The 20,783-nt window shown below is 42.2% G+C and overlaps 1 protein-coding gene across 1 annotated transcript in view; it reads left to right on the forward strand.

The window, feature by feature from the left end:
• The window catches only part of LOC131232454 (uncharacterized), a 31,486-nt gene extending 11,317 nt beyond the window's left edge, over positions 1-20,169 (forward strand). Inside the window, exons 7-11 of the mRNA XM_058228689.1 lie at positions 740-876; positions 964-1,065; positions 3,734-4,027; positions 4,122-4,244; positions 19,550-20,169. Of these exons, the coding sequence (XP_058084672.1) occupies positions 740-876; positions 964-1,065; positions 3,734-4,027; positions 4,122-4,244; positions 19,550-19,933 (1,040 nt within the window). The 3' untranslated portion in view covers positions 19,934-20,169. The remainder of the gene's footprint in view (positions 1-739; positions 877-963; positions 1,066-3,733; positions 4,028-4,121; positions 4,245-19,549) is intronic.
• The last annotated feature ends 614 nt before the right edge of the window (positions 20,170-20,783 follow it).

Raw genomic sequence — 20,783 nt, forward strand, 5'->3', positions numbered from 1 at the left:
CTCCTGCTTTGGGAATGATGAGGAAAGAGGTTGCTCGGCATCGATCAAAAATAAACCTGGTCCACTCAGTACAGTGGCACCAATATTGGAAACAGGCAGATGGGTTAGAAAACTTCAGCCAAGTTTTTCAGAGCCGTACATTTGTTTAGCTATTTGTGCCCCAACTGACCTGTGGATCAACCTGATTCTTGGGCTAGGGCATTGATATAGTGGTGTCATTCTGATGGATGAATTAGGTCCGAGACCTATCATGCCTCACTGCCACATGTGTGGCGTGAGCTTTAATGCACACAAGTGTGGGCTTAGCAAAGCTCATGTTATATCTCGTACTTAGCGGACATTTTCTGGAATTTCGCAATCCTATCCACCTTTTTTTTTTCACTGCCACGTCCTTAGTGCTGGAAATGTGCGGGCTTGCTAGTCAGGCTTCCAGGTCCATTCCACCACATGCTAGAGTTGAGCCAGAGTTTTAGGCCTGACTAATAACCAGGCCTGGCCCCAGCCCAGGCCTAGAGTTGACAACCTTCTCTTTTGACACCAGGCCCAAGCTGGAGTTCAAACTTGTTTATGACTGTAATAGCTCAGGCCCAAACCTGAATTTCAAACCAGTCTAATAAACAAGCTACAGTGGTCCAGCCCAAACATGGAACATAGCCACCACTATATTCCCCACTCCATTTATGTGAGATTTAGCTTGAGAAACTTGTATTCAATTGCTAATTTATTATAGAAGGAACAGGTTGTGGGATGAAGTTAAGGGGCGATGATCCAACGGCCATGAAAGATTTCATACTCAGCATACAGAAAAGAGTTAACGAGTTGAAGTCACCTTCTGGAAGTGTGCCAGATGGGCAGCTGAAAATAAATAACAAAAGAGTACGACTGATTTTTATGCTTCTTCAGAACATTATATGTTTCTTTGCATTGCTTTTCTGATTATCTTATTTGAGACTATACATGCAGATGGAATTCATGCTTGAAACCATATGTGATATCAAGAACAACAAAAGAGTATCAAAAGTGGATCCTGCTCCTCATACTCGCTTGAAGAAATGGCTACAGAAGGTCTTCTTATTGATAAATTCTTTTACATTTATTCGTGTGGAACTAGGGCTGTCAGCGGCTGGGTTTGGGCCGGGCTGAGGTCTGCCCGAGCCTGGCCCCAGAGTAAAACCAGGCTTGAGTCAGAACTGAGTCTGTGACAGGTCAAAACAAGCAGGCCCAAGGCTAATCTGTGATAATCATGCATGACCCAGGTCCAAGTCGAGCCTTTTGCGTGGCTAGCCTCTTTTGTGTGAGATCTAGTCTGTTCATTTGGTCTGCCCAATTGTGCATGCTATTCACAAACATGCCCTCGAAACCTTAAATAGGTTGGGTTCGGGCAGGGTTGATGAGCTCTTAAACACAGCTCGAGCACCGCCTGATTAATAAACGGGCTTAAATGTTGGGCCATGGTCCAATACTCAAGTTTTGTATTTCAGCCCAAACCCTGCCCGAAGCAGGCCAAGCTCAAAAACTTGATGAGCCTACCTGGCCCATTGACAGCCCTATAGGCCTATACAGAATGTGTATTACTATTGCAGGTTCCATTCTTTTCTTTTTAAATTGTGCTTGTGCTACCAATTTTCGCAACCCCTAAATCAAGCATCTCGCAATTAATTTTTCATTACATCAGTAAAAAGGTGGGCAAGACTTTTCTACCATTACGTAAGTGCTGGTGATTCATATCCAGTACACACTTTGATGTACTTATAAGTCAATCTAGACCATCCCAGCCATGGGCCCCATTGTGAATGGATAACATTCTTAAAGTAACATTAATAGGGTATCCTTTACCATCTGATATTGGCTGTTCAATTTGTAGCACTGACTATTTGGTTGTCACCATCCATTGGGTGGCCACTAATTGGATGGTTAGGATCAGAGGATGAGTGTGATTTTCATAATGTTTTATCCACAATGGGGCTAACATCCTGGACAGTCTGAATTGACAGTATTTCATGTCTACGAAGGTGCACTCCATCCAGCCTTGCCTACTTTTGTATGTTAACCTGCCATGATTTTTCTCCTCTGTTCATGTTTCTTCCTGTTTAGTTGGTTGACATTTATCAATTTCTTGCTGATTTTTCATATTAATAAGTCATAGTTTATCATCTATTCAATATAGGTTGGCAAGATGTCTTGAATGTTTTAAAAATTGAAAGCAGTTTAGGAATTAGTCTTCAGATTTCATCAATTAAAAATCACTAGAAAAAATTATATGGAAAATTCATGCCAAGAAAAAGAAAAAAGGAACTGATGCTAGGAAAGAAATGAGAGAGACCTTCAAAAGAAAATAAAAAGAAAAAAGAAAAAGAAAAGAAAAGAAATGAGAGAAAAGGAAAAGAAATGGGAGTTAGTAGGAGTTTCAAGTGGTTGCAAGGAGGGGTTGAGATTGCTTATTGGATGGCTAGGATCTCTTAATCTACCCCAAAGAACTCCCTGGTTCAAAGATACTGGCATCTATTCTTTTGCTTTTTTTGGATTATTATTGAAGGTTTTCTTCTTCTTCATAACTTTCTACTAGGGGTATGGCATGTGCGACACACATGGAGCAGGGTTAGAGAGAGAAGTAAGAGAGAGAGGAGGGAAAGGTGGGGCTACATGCAGTGTGCTAGAGGGAGGGAGGGCCTTTATTGTAAGTCTCTGTAATTGAGACGCTTCATGGGGATGTGAGTTGTGCAGTGTGTGGCATGTGCGACACACGTGGAGCAGGGTTAGAGAGAGAAAAGCGAGAGAGAGGGAAAGGTGGGGCTACGTGCAAAGTGTACTAGAGAGAGAGAGAGAGAGAGTCTCTATAATTAAGACGCATTAAGATGCTTTACATTATCTTTACCATCAGATAATGATATGGCTCACCAAACCAAAGGCCATATACTCAAACTTCGGTCGTGGAAAGTGCCACCACATACTGAGGCTTCGATATCCAACTGATCGCTCCACCCGCTAACACAAACGAGTAACACTAAGTCGACCTTCTAGTCTCCACATTGCCCGCGTAATGTGAATCCACACACCCTACTAACTTAGCCCTTGATTTTTCAAATGTCAAGACGTAGTCCTGCGTACCTTGAATATATTGAAGAAGCCATTTCACTGCCTCTTGCTGTTGCTTACCGAGGTTAAACATGTATATGTTAACATCACCCATTGCATGTGAAATATCCGGTCTTGTACTGACCATGGCATACATTAAGCTGCCAACCGCACTCGAATAAGGCACATGAGATAGAACCTGCATGCAAGTCTCTATAATTGAGACGCTTCATGGGGATGTGAGCTATGCAGTGTGTGGCATGTGCGACACATGTGGAGCAGGGTTAGAGAGAGAAAAGTGAGAGAGGGAAAGGTAGGGCTACATGCAATGTGTGTGTGTGTGTGCGTGTGTGTGTGTGTGTGTGAGAGAGAGAGAGAGAGAGAGAGTCTCTGCAATTAAGGCGCATTAAGACTCTTTACATTATCTTTACCATTAGATAATGACATGGCTCACCAAACCAAAGGCCTCAGATGAATGACACTAAATGACTGATCTAGAATTTCTCAGATAATCTCTTTGTTTTTGTTAATCCGTTCTCAGAACATCAAAACTGATTGGATTGGTCAAGTTCCCAGTTTGATTCCATTTTTCTCAACTTGCGTCTTTGTTAATAACCAATTTGAGGCGTCATTAACATCTTTGAAGCTTCAATTGCAGTTGAGAGTAGAGGATTCTTTACTTCGTGGGCTCAAATGGAAGAAGCTTCTGGATCCTGACAAGAAAGGCCAATGGTGGCTGTCGGGGGATACTGCCTCTACGACAGATGATGTCCGGGAAGTTGCAAGCACGATTGACCTAGAGGTTCTAGAAGCTCAGAAATTGCTGCAGCTCGCAGCTGCACAGAGGATGAATACAGATGCCAGGAGAGCAATCTTTTGTATAATCATGAGTGGCGAAGATTACATTGATGCATTTGAGAAGATTCTGAGGCTGGATTTGCCTGGGAAGCAGGTCCGTATATTGTGCTCCTTTATATCTTTCATCTATTTCTGCCCCCCTCTATATTTAATTGCATATTGGTGTATACATGAATGTGAATGTGCAGGATAGAGAAATCATGAGAGTCCTTGTAGAGTGCTGTCTGCAAGAGAAGCTGTTCAATAAGTATTACACTGTCCTGGCTTCCAAGTTATGTAGTCATGACAAGAATCACAAGTTCACCTTACAGGTATTCATGAATTCCTCCTCTCTCTCCATCTTTCTCATAGTTATGAGATCCAATCCATCTATCAAGATTGTCCAACCTTGTACATGTTTTCCCAAAAATAGATCTGGTCTACCTCAGCATGTGGGCCCCAATATCGGAAACAGCTCTTGGGCTAGGGCATCAATATACTGGTGTCATTCTGATGGATGGATTGGATCTCAGACCTATTGTGCCACAGTGGCACATGGAGTGGCGTGTACATGAGATTTATTGCACACACGTGTGGGCTTAGCAGAGCTCTTTCTTTTCTTATCTAGGTTTTTATCTGCGTTTTTCCCCTGTCGTTCTAGTTTTGAAGTTGCAGCAATGTTTAGCAAATTGAATCAGATAAACTTGTAAAAGAACTGGACCAAATTGGGTGGTAGATGTCTTTGGGTATGTTGGGTGTTCCTACTTTCAATGATCAATGAAATGTGCTCTGCCCACCAAATAATGGTGAGATAATAATAGGTCAGAGCTGTTCTCATCGAGCCGAAAAGGTTGAATTGGATTGCCAATTACAACCTAGTGTACAATAGACCCACAAATCAGGTAAAGTAGAATATAGAAGACATCTGTGTGCAAACAATAGAAATTTGCATGGTCAGCCAATGGTAAATCAGTTCAACTTTGAGCCTTTGCATTGTTACCTAAGTTCCGAGTCAAGTCACCAATCAACTCGATGTTCATTGGGTTGGGTTTGACCTAGAGACTACTTGAATCCATTGTTCGGAGTATCCCCAAGATATTGATAATGTCCCTGATATTATCCGTATCTCCAGCTCGGAGATACCATTAACACTGGTAGTATCAGAAATTCCAGGTGTTGGTGATATATTGCTAAGTATCAATGATGTATCGATATCACTAATGTATTACAAATATTTTCTACTATGTAAATTCTAGGTGTCGGTGTCGCTTGTATCACCAATGTATCGATATTGCTAATGTAACGCCAATATTTCCAACTGTGTAAATTCCAGCTGTCGCTTGTATCGCTAGTGTATTGACGATATTTCGATAATATTGCCAATGTATTGATATCACCAAAAATCTATTTATTAAAAAAATTTCCATTTTTTTTTTTTTTTTTGGGTTGCATGCAACATGAAAGTGCATGTTTGTATGTGTTTATGTATGCATGTATACATGAATGGATGGATCATGGATTGATAGAGGCAATAACAAGTCTTTGATGCCCTTAGATGTTCTTGGCCACACGTGCATTACACTGATGTATTCAACGAGTCTATAGCCTCAACTGACGGGCCAGGGTAATCTTTGAAAATTTCATCGCGATGGGGATAGATCATTGCAATTGTTGGTCTTCAACGAGGAATGTTAGTAAAGTGCAAGTCAGCTCGCGTTGACTACGTCCCTGCCCTTTGTACACACCGCCCGTTGCTTCTAACGATTGAATGGTCTGTTGAAGTGTTCGGATCACGGCACAATGCCCTCACTTGGTGCCGCTTGAGCCCACCGTCTACACGCGATGCCCTTGGTTAGACACTCAAGCATGACGCTCACGCTCGTCGCACCAAGCTCTCCGCCCTTCCTTGGCCGCATGAGCCCAGCGCTGAGGAACAACGAGATTGATAACGAACAAGTACCGTGAGGGAAAGTTGAAAATGACTATGAAAAGAGAGTCAATGAGTGCTTGAAATTGTTGGGAGGGAAGCGGATGAAGGCTGACGACATGCCTCGGTTGGATGTGAAATAGCGATGAGTGGATTTGTCGCTCGGCTCGGGTAATCTTTGACACAAGTATATGACTACTGGTAAGATTAACTTGGTGGTAGCCCTTCACACTGCTTGTGCCACCACCGCCCCAACTCGGGGTAAGGCAACAAAGCAGGCTATCTTTCGATTGGAGCGACAAAAGGAATAGATAGCGGATGCAGCCCAACCAATAGAATCCTCCACATCTGAAAGCACGCACGGGGGTTGTGAGCCAAGGTAGTCTTCGGTGTGTATATTTGTGTGTGTATGTGTGTGTTTCCTTCAGTCAGTGATACATTTTCGGGTATCAACTATAATATCGGCGACATCAATACATGTTTTCGTATCCTCAGCTAACAATACATGTAACGGTACTACTGTTACAGACACTAGTTGAATCGACTCTATATTTAATAATTAAATTAAGAAGTTTTATATTAATAATACATTTTTTGGGAAAGGTTGATTAATAATGGAAGTTTTTAGATTAATAATACATGTTTACAATAGTATTGGTATAAATAAATGTTTGCTTTATCACAGAAGTAGCAAACATTAGAGTGGTTTTGATGTGTGCTCCTCACAAATGAGGTTGGACATTCAAGTCTCATCCAAGGTGTACCATTGGGATAACGGTGGGCGTAACAGTCCCCACTGTTATCGCCCCCTGTAATGGTCATGATTTTTTATTTTTTTCTAAAATAAAAAATAAAAATAAAAATCTATTAAATTCAGAAAATTCAAAATATTCCAAATATTCATTCATTTATAATTTTGAACATGTTTATGATAGTGTAATGATCCACTCTTTGGTGAGAAAGCTATATCGGGTGGTTTGATGAATTTATGAACCTGACAGCCTAGAATTGACTGCAAAATTCATGGATTTAATTTTCTAACTATCTAATACTAATGATAGATATATTAGAATGAATTTAATATCAAAATATCTCACATTTGTAGGTGTTTGCTATTATTTTCCATATTTTATTCTGCAATTCTACATTAGATACCTATCCTTGAGGAGTGTGAGGTGAGGACTTACATAAATTACAATGTTTACTTTATTCTATTTAAAATCTTGAACATGCTAGAGATTTCTCCTCTCTTATAATTCTCGTCCTGTCATCCTCAAGATATAAAAAGAAAAAAAAAATAAAAAATAGTAGTATCTGATTAACTCCCCTACAACTTGATTAAGAATTACTTAATTGGTTGTCAGGAGAGTTATTTTAAGCACAAGTTCGACAGTGGCAATGAATGTGTGGGTAATGGGTATATAAATACTTACCTTAAATATAAATAATGTTTTAAAAAAATATACTTACCTTAATAAAACTCTCGAGTCACCGCCAAAATGAAAATCCGTTTTGTTGTGGTTGCTCAACCCCCACGTCCTCGTCATCATTAGGCTGCGGTTGCGGAGTAGGTGTTGCATATCTATAATATCCCATGCCAAAGGGAAAGATCAGGTCAACAAAACCAGATGATGACTGATCCTGACTAGGCAACGACTCCAACCCCGAGTAAGGACATCCACCAGTGCTCGTCAAATAGTTATACTGGTGCCCGTACTCAGGTTGCTCTGAATAACTTAGATTTGGATCTGGATATTTGTAATCATATGGAACATGTGGATTAAGAGGACTACTCCAACATGAATGTGATAGAATAGGCTCTGTATAATCCCATTGCCCATAAGAATATCCATAATGCTTAGAACCATAAGCCTACTGTTGATGTTACGGACCTCCCGGTGGTGCACCACTATAGCCAGCCTCCCGCTATCTGTATCGTGACTCAGTAGACTCATAAGTCCGACCTCACGTACCCTGTCGATGCTCATCGACCTCACGATCTGTAGACGATTGTATGCCGGTGTACTGAGCAACACCAGAAGTGGGACCAACATCAGGTGCATCATCACCATCGCTACTATGATCATCCGTCTCGGTCTCGTTGTTATTACTGCTCGTACTCTTCTACTGAGCTGGACTTTGCATGAAATATGCCCCTCTTTCTGGGTCCAACACAGTTGCACGATTCTCTTGCTGCGTGTGCGTATTATTAGGTCATCCACTTCCAATTCTTCACTATCCTCTTCTATTTGTTTTTCTCTTGCTTCCAACCAAGCAGGTCATCCTTCTGATAAATATCGTCGAAGTTTATTCGACAATAGTCTGTGTCACAGATAGTTGCTGCAATAATGCTTCTATGATGTCGCCTCATTCTTAGTCCTTTGTTGTAGTGCATGAATACAAGTCTATCCAACATCCTAGTTTGCAATTTATTCTTATTCTTCGAATGAATAAGTGCAAAACAACTCCAGTTCCTTTCACATCTAGAAGAAGATGTTGTCTGGCTCAAAACTCTTACTGCAATTTTTTGGAGAGCCTTCACACTCTCTTCGAAATTCATCTACCATTCGGCAAGTGACAACGTAGATACTGCATGTTGTGGAAGAGTATCTCTAAAGCTACCTTACTGATTTCCATATGTATCTAATTCATTCAACGCCTTTATTTGCATATCTAAGTAAAGGTCTAATATCTTTATCACATTCTTTAGCCTGACATGAACCTCATCATCTGCAACAAATGATTGAGCATATCTGTATCTAGAATTTAGATAGTAACCTGCTGCATGAAGTTCGTAATGGAGTTGTTTTGTCCATCTCTTGTCAATCATCCTCCAATAGACCTCCCAGTTTGAACAATTACGTTGAATTGCCAACTTTGCCTTATCCATGGCATCATAGAGGAAGTTTATGATAGGTGCTTCATCGATTTCAATAAGGAGGACCCTCATTAGTGGCTCCATCACCTTTAGGATCTTCTAGACCTTCCAATATTTGTTGCCCCCTATGGTCTTCACAACCTCATCTGGTGTCCCTGATGTTTTCTTCCGATGTTTTATGTTCAGCCAGTCTTGGTAAGCGAACATCTCACTCAACTCTCCCCTATGCTGGTACAAACTCTCCAAGGCTATAAAGTTAGTTGCAAATCTAGTCGTCGCAGGCCTAAGCAACTCTTTTTCCTTCGTAAACATCCTCATTATTGCAACCAATTGTACAGCATGGGTTGGTGGTGTAAGACAAAGTCGAGGACAATCACATGGACCACTAGGATCAAAGGAAATAGAGCTAGAAAGTTTGATCCAAGGGTCTAATGTGTTATAGCTTGCAATGGCCATAACTTTGTGATTGTTATCTGTTTCACCTGTATGATATGTCGTTGGAAAACTATCAACGATCTCTATGCCCTAGCCAAGAACCTTAATAGCTTGGCCAAATTCAATCATTTTGGGGGTCAAATTAGGGTTTAAAGTTAAAGCTAACTATTTTTAGTATTTTTGTTTTAAGAGTCTGATTGTGACTATAGTCTTTGTTTTAATCATCTAAGGGTTTGTTATGAGTTTTAGTAGGCTAATTTCTTTTTACTATTTTTAATTTTTATTATTTCGAGAAGATGTCTTATTTCGAGTCAAATTAAGAATATATGGCTTCTCTTGCTTGTATAAGCACATCATATACGATGTAATCAACACTTTTCATCACTAATAACAATTTTTTTTTAGAGCAAACAACAATTTATTATCACGCCTACGAAGTGGGAAAATAATACAAAGCTACAAAGATGAACATAAAAGATAAAAAAGCAGTTCTAGCTGCATCTACATGAGGGACCCAATCCAATAAAAGATTAAAGATCTTCCAAATGAGGTCGTTGACTGAGGTGCATCTATTCCGGAAGCACTAATCGTTCCGTTCCTTCCAAATGAGGTCGTTGACTGAGGTGCATCTATTCTGGAAGCACTAATCGTTCCGTTCCTTCCAAATGGCGCAAAAAATAGCCATGATGAACAACCACCGAGTTGTTTTCCCAGCTTTATGAACTCCGCCATCATGCCAAGCCCGAAGAAGAACATCTACGGACTTTGGCATAACCTAGGCTAAATGCATCGCGGAGAAGAAAAAATCCCACACTCTTTGAACGAAAGGGCAATGGATAAACAAGTGATTGATAGATTCCGCATCCTTCATGCACATCAGACATGTTAGGGAGAATAAGGTATTTTCGCTGCAAGTTATTAATCGTCAAAATTCTTTTTCTTCCCACTAGCCAAACAAACATTGCCACTCTCAAAGGAGCCCCATCGAACCACTGGTGAAAAGGATGAGATGGGCTTGTGGATCTATTTGTGGATGATAGCGGATGGAACAACGATCACATAGAGAATCTCCCAGAAGGGTGGGCTTTCCATATCAAGGAGTCCTCATCCGAAGAGAGGGTCGCGGGCTTCAATAGATTCATCAGGGCAATGAAGTCATGCACCTCATCATCCATCATGTTCCTACGACAAGGTGACTCCAAACTATAGTGTCCCTAACAGTAGAAAAGCATCTGGCCACTGTAATTTGGCGATTTGAGGCAAGAAGGGCCAATCTAGGAAAAACCTCCTGGAGAGCCAAGTCATTGCACCAAGTGTCCATCCAGAAATGCATGTAAGACCCATTCCCAAGAGCAAACACAACTCTACTTTGGACTAGATGTTCAGTTGTCGCAATGCCTTTCCAAATACCCTAGGCACAATATAGCGACGACCTCTTAACATTCCATCTACCCTATGCAATGCCATATTTGCTGGCCACGATTTCCCTCCACAATCTCCCTGATTCGACATCGAACCTCCAATGCCATTTTTCGAGAAGAGTGAGATTCATGAGACTCGAGCTCTTAATCCCCACGCCTCTCTCTGTCATCAGCCTGTAGACCTCTCCCCAGCTAAGGAGATTGAACTTTCTCCCCGCATTGGCCCCCTTCTAGAAGAAATCCCCTTACGACTTCTCAAGTTTATCAACCACCTTGGTCGGGCATTTGAAGAGCGACATGAAGTATATCAGCATATTCGAAAAAGCGGCTTTAATAAGAGTAAGTCTCCCCCCATAGGATACATACCTACATTGCCAAGTCGAAAGCTTTTTCTCGATCCTTTCAATTACATTGTCCCATAGATTAACAGGTGCCTTTCCAATACACAAAGGGAGACTGAGATAGGTGGATGGAAATGAACCCATCTTGTAATCGAAAACTCCAAAAAAAGTGGCAACCTCCTCATGAGGAACATGAATTCTCAGCATCTCACTTTTGTTGACGTTAACCTTTAGCTTCCAAGCAGACAATGATCTTCCATGGGTTGTCCACCAATGTCGCATCTGCATTACAAAATAATAAGGTGTCGTCAACATACTACAAGTGGCTGATGGTAACTCCATTATCCGCAACTTTAAAACCCTTCACTAGACCATTCGACTCCACTTTATGCAACAGTTTGCTAAAAAGCCTCACCAACGACCACAAAGATAGGGAGATAGGGGATCCCCTTGCCTGAGGCCCCAAGAGGCCTTAAAGAACCTCTGGGGGAGCCATTGACCATAACCGAGAAAGATGCAACTTGGATACAAGATCGTATCCAACTCCTCCATCTCCAAAGCCCAAATGATGAAGCATGTAGTCCAAAAAACCCCAATCAACGTGGTCGTAAGCCTTCTCCAAATCAAGCTTACACACCAAACCTACTTCCGTTCTCTATGTCTTGAATTGACGCATCATGAGCAACTAAACCGCTATCAAGAATTTGCTTGCCCAACACAAACCCCCCCTGATTCTCAGCAATAACCTTTAAGAGGACTACTCGGATTCACAACGCAAGTATTTTAGCCAGAATCTTATAGGGACCCCTATGAGACTAATCGGTTGAAAGTCTTTGAGCTGCTTCGCACAATCAGTCTTAGGAATGAGAACAATAAAAGAGGCTCCCATCTCCACAAACAATCTATTGCGCCCATGAAACTTCGACACAAAGTCCATGATCAAAACCAAGGATGTGCCAAAACAACTGAAAGAAAGCCATAGGGAAACCATCCGGAGTTGGAGCTTTATCACCACACAGTCTAACACCAGTTTAACTTCTTCAACCGTGAATGGAGCTTCAAGAGATGCAGCCTCCGCTTCTGCGAAATTGTCAAAAACCAGATTATCGAGGCGCGATCTATTCCAACAATCAACAGATAGCAACCTCCTATAGTAGGAAACAACGAAATCGCAAATTTTCACCTCATCTATAGTCCTAACGCCATAAATTTCCAAGCTGGATCTACGATTGCATCTCCCCCGGGCACTAGCTATGTTGTGAAAGTATTGAATATTTTTATCCCCCTCCTTGAGCCACACTTGTCTAGACCTTTGCCGCCACTTGATTTCATCTTCTTCTACTTTAATCGGGACAAAGCTGCCCTTTTAATTCTACCCTTCTCTGACAGGGTACCCGCCTCTTGTAACAGATCTAGCTCATGAATTTCTTTTGCCATCCCATCAAACTTGGCCTCGTGGGCCCCTAGCACTTCCTTTTTCCCACCTTAATCTTTTCTTTCAAAAGTCTGAGTTTTTTACATAGCCGGAATCTACCAAAACCATCCACCTCAATGGACTTACACCATTCAGTTACCTTCTCCTTAAATCCCTCAATCTCAACCCATGCCAGCTCAAACTTGAAGGGCTTTGGGCCCCAATTTTCTTGGGCCACCTCCAAAACAGTTCGAGGCAGGCCACGTTGTGAAACCAGCGGATGTTTATCAATCCATTCCAGGGACACTAAGAATATGTCCAAACGAGATAGGATAGCACTTTGCTGCCCATTGGACCACATGAATTTTGCCCCTTGAAGCGGTAGATCCACGAGGTCGTGCCTCGACACCCAGTCAGCGAATTTCCTCATGTTGCAGGTAACGTGGCCACCATTGGATTTCTCCTCAAGGAAGCAGACAATGTTGAAGTCCCCGCCAATACACCAAGGCACGTCCCATCTTGGCCTAACATAGTCCAACTTGCCCCATAAAAGATCTTTGACTGATGGATAGCATAAATACCCACTGCTGCCCGTAGCAACCTCGCTCAACTTGACAGATGAAGAAAAACTCCCTTGAACAGAATCCACCTTCTTCCAAAGGTTGGAGTTCTAGGCTACAAGAATACCTCCTACTGATCCAACCACATCGACCGTAACTTAGTTTTTATTGGTTACACCCCAGAAAGAGTCTAACATACCTAAATCTATAAGTTGGAGCTTTGTTTCCTGCAATGTGATAATCTTTGCTTTGACCTTTTTGCAAACCTTTTGCACCTGAGCTCGTTTAATCCTCCAACCCAGACCTTTAGTATTCCAAGACAATATAGTCATTGAGAAATGGCCATACCGGATCTACCCCTTTTGCTTGCACTTGCTTTCCTAGAAGCATCGTAATTGATGGAACATTCGAGGCTAGGAAGTTCTCTCCATCCGTTAGGGGACTTCTTACTCTTAGACATCTGAACTTCTTGCAGTCTATGCATAGCTCTCTCTAACAAAATGATAGAAATCAGTGACGTCCTCATTCCACGCTCCAGAGGACAGACCAATCAAACTCTCAACTTGTTCAAGCACATCTTTCGACCATCTATGTTGTTCTGTAGAAACTGAACCGCTCGCCAAGTCAAAGTGAAGACTGACATCATCTAGCGTCCTTTCCCCCTTGCATTCCACCGCACCTAGAACAGTAAATGGAGAGGCTCGCAAAGGCATGATGATCATTGCATCTTCCAAGGAGACTTCTTTTTCCAAGCCTTCCACTCAAACTCTGCCTTCTGCTGACCCACCTCCTAATCTTCACTTGACAATTTTGTAACAGCCCACAGGGTCTCTGAAGCCTCGTTGCCATAACTCACTAATCCCAATCCCAAAGATGAATCGATAGCAGGGAGAATCTGGAGACGGAGGTTTGAAAGGGAAGATGCTCGAATCTTCGCGGTCAGGGAGAATCTGGAGACGGAGGTTTGAAAGGGAAGATGCTCGAATCTTCGCGGTCTCCTTTATTGACCCAAAGTCCAGCGTAGTTGTGGGAGAAAGGGGCTCTCTTCGTTGCTCCTTAAAGGTCTTGGAAGGTCTGGTGGCGGTAGTTAGGGGGAAAAGGTGGATTCGAGGAGCTATCGATCATGTGGGCCATCTCCTTAGGATGGTTTTCGATACCAAAGGTGAGGATTATGTGGCTCTTTTCCAGTTGGTGGAGTGTGGGATTCGTATGGCGCATGGTGGCTATCCTAGAAAAGCCGTTACTCTTAAGGATTGTAGGGAGCTAATAAACCTGAGGGTGGATCAACAAGGAATGGTTAATGACATTCCCAGAAGTGCTAGGAAGCGGTTAAGGGGTCAGAGTTGTGTTTTAATGAAGATCCTTAGTTGAAATGTTAGAGGGCTCGGGTGCCCCTAGAAACACATCCTCGTTAAAGATGTATATCAACAATCTAAAGCTCGTACATTGTCCTTCGGGAGACCAAACTCCAATCCTTGTATCATAGATTGGTTAAATCCTTTTTGGGTCGCAAAGGGGTGTGGCCCTCGATTCGGTTGGATTGGTGGGAGGGATTCTCATCTTTTTGGATTCTAATCTCTAGGTTAAGGAGGATAGTTTATCAAGGTTTTTTTTTTTTTTTTTTTCCTTTGGGGGGATACTGCAAGAAATAGGACCTAGAGGAAATTTCTTGTGCCTGAACTCATGTTTTAATACCCAATCAAAGAAGCCCTTCATACTGCAAGAAATAGGACCTAGAGGAAATTTCAACATTGTTCGGTTCAGGCACAAGAAATTTCCTCTAGGTCCTATTTCTTGCAGTATGAAGGGCTTCTCTGATTGGGTGTTAAAACATGAGTTAGTGGATTTGCCTTTGGGTGGTATCAAGTATACTTGGTCAATTGGTTGAGCGAAGCTCGCCATGACTAGATTGGACAAGTTATTAGTTTCTTTTGATTGGGTTCGTAAATTTCTTTTGGCCTATCAGAAGGGTCTCCTTGAACATGTCGCGGATCATTGTCCCATTCTCTTGGGAACAGATGAGGTTGACCGGGGTCCAAAACCTTTCCATTTTGAATTAGCTTGTCTTGAGGTGGAAGATTTCCAATCTATGATCTCAGATTGGTGGTCTTCCTTCAAAGTTGCAGGAGGAGCAGTGTCAAACTCTTGCAAAAACTCTCGATGAAGGCGAAGCTCAAGCTCTGGCACAAGGAAGTCTTTGGGTAAAGGGAGCTCGAAGTGTTCTCTATTCTGCGAGAGATTAAAGCCTTCGACATCAAGGAGGATAGCTCGCTCTCAGACTCGGACTTGGCTGCTAAAGATAAGCTCTCTGCTGCCTATAGCTATAGGCTCAAGGAGGAGGAGATCAAGTGATGTTAGTGCTCACGAGCAACTTCCCTAAAAGATAGAGACAAAAATACAAAGTTTTTCCATGGGATAGCCAGTGCCAAGGCTCAGTCCAATTGCATCACCTCCCTTGTGGTGGACTGTATCAAGCTCAAAGATAAGAAATATATATTTGATGCCATCATGAATTTTTATTCAAATATACTATCAGGTGAAGATTGGATGTGGCCGACTTTGGATAACCTTGCTTTTATGATGCAGGACAATTCAAGTATGATGTGCAAGATTTCAAGCTTTAGATCACACTAGTTCATAAACAATTACACGAAATTTCACATCCCACACAAAAGTTCAAACACTCAATCAAGGGGAATCTTATGCTGGTCCAGGCCTACACATGCTAGGGCCAGATCAATCAAAATTATAGACCAAACAAGAATCAAATGAGGGTAAATTCATCCACACATGCACAAAAATAATTCCCCCAATCCAAGGGATTTAGAAATTTCAATTCAAAGAACCTTAAGGTTGAAGAAAGGGCATAAATTTGGGGATTTGAGTAATTTAGGGTTAGGTTTAGGGATTTTGGGTGAAAGATGAGTGAAAGAGATGAGAGATGAACCAGAGAAGTACCGCACGTGTGAACAGCAACAATGGCCCAGACGCACGTGCGTATGATCCCAGCAGCACGTGTGTGGGGCCTATTATTCAGAAAAAGGCCACCTTGGCCCTAGTCGGCCAGGGATGGACTCTAAAACCCCCAAATCTTAGCTCGATCCGATGCACCGTTTGTGCATGATGCTCTACCGAAGTTTCAGCCCTCCTGCAGGGCTAGATTCTGGAAATCTACTTTAGAGAGAAAAACGGTTGTAATAGAGGATGGATTTGAAGCATAAATGATTGTAGGAAGAGAAATATGGATGGAAGAAGATGGGGGGCGAATTGAGATAGGTATGGCTTCGCACCACGGTAATCAGCCCTTCAAGGAAGGGAGGGTTTCGCACCCAATTGAATCTCCACAACTCAGAAATATAGAGGAGAAAAATACAGCGATTTTATTAATCTTCATTGAATTAAAAAGACTACAAGGGGTGCCTATTTATAATAAAACCCTATACTCCAAAACTCGCGTCATGTGCGCAACCTATTACTTGGCGACGAAGTAATAAAAAATTACAATTAATCAAAGCAATCTAAACCGTCCATGATATTCCTAATAACAATAATAAGCAAAACTCAAAGTACTAGATTACTTAGAATAGTGGGCCACAATCATGAGAACCCATAGTGGGATTCACATGACTATCGAGTCCACTCCAACGAACCAAAACGCAGCCCTCTAAATAGGAGGCCCTCCCTGGACGTCATCATCGATCTGGATCGATGGTGGGGCCCTCCTCCTTGCGTACGCGGGGAGTGGTGGGTGGTGGGTGCATGTGCGCGAGATGTCCCCATCATTTTAACTATACCTAACCTGAGGAGGCTACCTCTCTCTCGAGTTGCCTCCTCAGGAGGATGATGTTGAAGAAGTTGTCTCCTATCTCACTAGGGATAAAGACTTGGGTCCAGACTTGTTCCCTTTGGCTTTCTATCAGATTTTCTAGGACTTGGTTGAACTAGATCTTCTGGGTTTCATTGACTATAATTTCTCCTTCAGCAACATCCCATCTGAAATGGGTAGCACATTTTTATCTCTTAGCCCTAAGAGTGAAGGCTCAATTAGTTTGAAGGACTTCAGTCCTATCAACCTTATTGGAAGCCCATATAAATTTCTCGTCAAACTCTTGAGCCAGAGGATGAGGGTTGTCTGCCTATGGTCATCTCTCCCTTTCAGAGTGCTTCTATTTCTGGTTGGCAGACCCGTGATAGTGTTCTGTGAGTTGGACTTAGAAAAAGCCTATGCTGATTAGTCCTTTTTGGACTAATGCTGGGAAGAATTCGATGCGGTGTGAAATGGAGAAGCTGGATCAGGGCTTGCGTCTCTTCTGCAAAAATTTTGGTTCTTATAAATGGTTTCTTGTTCGGTTATTTCAAGGCATCAAGAGGCCTCCGACAAGGGGACCATCTTTCTCCATTCCTTTGTTATTGTATTGGAAGCATTGAGTCAGATGCTGGTTAGAGGTCAGCTGGTAGGGCTGTTTCAAGGTTTTGATGTTCCTAATTTTCCTTTTCCATCTAATCATCTCCAATTTGATGATGACATTCTCATTTTTTGCGGAATTGATGGTCATGGTTGATAATCTTTGGAAAATTGTTAGATGTTTTGAAGTGGTCTTGGGGATTAGAGTTAATGTGGATAAAAGCGAGATGTTTGGGATCCATCTTCCTATTATTTGAAGTTTCATGGTTTGCAGAGGTTTTTGGGCATAGGTCTGGTTCTCTTCTTGCTTCTTATCTCGGTCTCCCTCTCTATCTGGGGAAGCCTGCAATTCACTTGGGGTATAGGTTATAAAGAGGATGGAAAGGAAGCTTTCTTCCTGGAAAAGTAAGCTCCTACCTCTTGGAGGAAGAATTACTTCCATTAAGGCATTGTTATCTAACCTTCCTCTCTACTTTGTCTCTTTTCCATTGCCCTATGTCGGTCATTGCTAGGATTGATAAGCTGCAGTGGGATTTTCTGTCACAATGAGGTGCGGTCTTGAGCAAATTTCATTTGCTTAATTGGAAGGGTATCTGTTAACCTTATAGCAAAAGGGGGTGTTGGGATTAAAAAGCTCAATGAGGTGAATTCTGCTTTTTTGGATGAATGGGTTTGGAGGTTTGGGTGGTGGAGGAAGAGAGCTTCTAGAGGCGTATTATTGTTAGTAAATATGGCATCTCAATGGGTTGATGGATTAAGGAAACATCCCTTTTTCTCTCTTCTCATGCTTGGAAGGTTATTGCTAGGCTTACTCCAAGGTTCTCAATGGGCTGAGCTTTTCTGTGGTAGGTGTGGTTAGGGTCAGGTTTTGGGACGATATCTGGCGTGGGGATTCTTCTCTTAGGTCAGATTTCTCCAAGTTGCCTGCCCTTTGCTCAAGTCCAAATGTCTCAGTTGCTAATTGCTTCTCATCTTCTGGAGAAAGGGGGTGTTTGGGTCCCTCCCTGCCGGAGAAATCTATCTGATGCTGAGAAAGACGACTTGATCCGCCTTCTCTCCCGATCATAAGGGCTGCAGCTTAATCTAGACACTAAGGATTCTCCAGTCTGGTGGCTTAATAAATCTAGTGCCTTTTCGGTGAAATCGTTCTGTTCCTCAATCTCCTGCCTTGATTCCCAGATCTCCTGCAGTCACACTGGCGCTATGTGGTCCTATGGAGCCCCTCCTATGGTGGCTGCCTTTGCCTCGCTGGTGGATTGGAATAGGATTCTGATGATTGACAACCTTCGAAAGAGAGCCATGGTTCTTCCCAATATCTGTCACCTCTGCTACAAGGATGCAGAATCTGTTGACCACCTCCTCATTCATTGCAGCCTAGCTTCTGAAGTCTGGAGCAGTGTTTTAATGAAGTTTGGTGTTTCCTGGGTGATGCCTTCTTCAATCATTGTTCTGTTTAGTTCTTAGCACTTGCCAGGGCCAGGGGGAAAGGATAATCCTAAATGGAGGGTCGCTCTGTTGGCGGTCATTTGGTCCCTTTGGAGTGAGAGGATTGACTTCTTTTCTTTCATCTTCTTCTTATGTCTGTCTAGTTGTATTTTCATTCTCTTTTGTTTGCTTTTTTTGGCCTCTTAGGCCTGAATAAAATCAGTACCCGCCCGCCCCCCCCACAATTTTTATTTTTTTTTAATTTTAAAAAAAGGCATTAAATCAACAGAGAGGAGCTAGAAACCAAGGGGCTATTTGAATGCAACTTCTGCAAAAGGCGATGTTTTCGTCAACTCGCTGAAAAAAATCCAATTGGTTTTCTGCAAGTAGCCCTTTTAGCACATATTTCATTGGTGGATCTGGAAAACGAAGATTTTGTCTGGGTTTCCAAATGGCTGCAGAACACCAATTTCCAACTAAAACAAGGGTTCTTCTCTGAACACAGGTTTGGACATGCATGCAAATGGGCCCCAAACAAGTGTCAATATCTGTGCGGATAGCAGCTTTTTACTCGCTCCACCCGAAATGATAGAAAATAGACCCAACTAGACTTCTCATTTTGCTATACCTTTCCTATAACCAATGTGCACAAATTGGCACTCTCCAAATCTCCTTCCACAACTAACACGCCAGCACAATATTCATCTACCAACTTTAGACTGCGTGAAGTGCATGAATTTCAGCTTAATTTGATATTTGATATTCTCACTCAGCTTTCTAATCTCATTCTTTTTTCTTTTTTCTTTTTGTGCCATGAATTCTTTTTTCCAGTATTGCCTATGGGACCACTTCAAAGAACTCGAATCGATGGAGCTAAACAGGTCAATGAATCTGGCAAGATTTGTGGCAGAGATGCTTGCATCCTTCTCCCTTTCCCTTGCTGTTTTGAAATCGGTGGACCTGAGTGATCCCATGCAACTCACTGCAAAGCGGGTTATGCACTTCCGAATGCTTTTTGAATTTGTATTCGAGAAGACTGATGCACTCGTGTGGAACATCTTCACCCGCATAGCCAGGGCCCCTGAGTTGGAACTGCTTAGAAACAGCCTCGAGTTCTTCATTAAACAGTACATTGTAAGTGCCAGCAGATCCTCCACCGGGAAATTCAAGATTGCCAAGAAGGCCCTCAATAATGTGACTGGAGTACTCATGTGAATCTTGCGCTGTTGTTTTTTGAATGTCGCGAGTTTTTCTTTGGATGTCGCAATGTGAAACTGCATTATTATTTAAATCAGATTTTCAGCAGATTCATGGGGCCCATACATAGCACATACATGATGCTGATTGGATTTTTGTTTTGTGGAAGTCGAACATATGTTTCGTTTAAGCGGCCATTGGGACCCATCATGAATGGACGGTACCCTGGGAATTTCCAAACTGGATTAGTTCTAGCCACCAATCTTGGACCTTTTTTAGCTGAGCAATGGTCCACGTATCTCCATCCCGTAGCGTTAATAGGCAATCACTGACAAATATAATAATTGCACCACATCCAATTCCATCCCACCTATTCCCATCTAATTTCATGTGTCAAACGCCTCCTTAAAGTTGCTAAGAAGTCGAATGACCATGACATCACTTGATTCGAGTGGCTTTTACGATTGATCTACAACCGTAGATTCTAAGTAAGGGTCTCGATAATAGAAGAGAAATGAATTAGACACCCTCTTCCACCCGCACAACCTGCAATCTCTATTCTATGGAATTTCATATTTTTTTTAAAGACAATTTAATAGGATTTTGACATCATGTATCTATAAGACTATCAATGGGTTGGGCTAACCTGGGTCGGGCTTGGGTTGGACGATCAGGCCCTTAGGCCAGCTTGAGCTTAAAAAAGAGCCTTGTTTTTAAAGCAGGCCAAACTTGGATCAGATGTTCAAAAGCCCATACGGCCCGCCCGGACCCATTTAGTTTTCAAAAGGCAATTAGAAATTTCACAAGGAAGGTTGGACCATAGGACTAGGAGTTGCAGCTCGAGTGTGGTCTCACTGTGATGTTTATA

The sequence above is a fragment of the Magnolia sinica genome, chromosome 18 (assembly GCF_029962835.1).
Source record: "Magnolia sinica isolate HGM2019 chromosome 18, MsV1, whole genome shotgun sequence".
Classification (NCBI taxonomy): domain Eukaryota; kingdom Viridiplantae; phylum Streptophyta; class Magnoliopsida; order Magnoliales; family Magnoliaceae; genus Magnolia; species Magnolia sinica.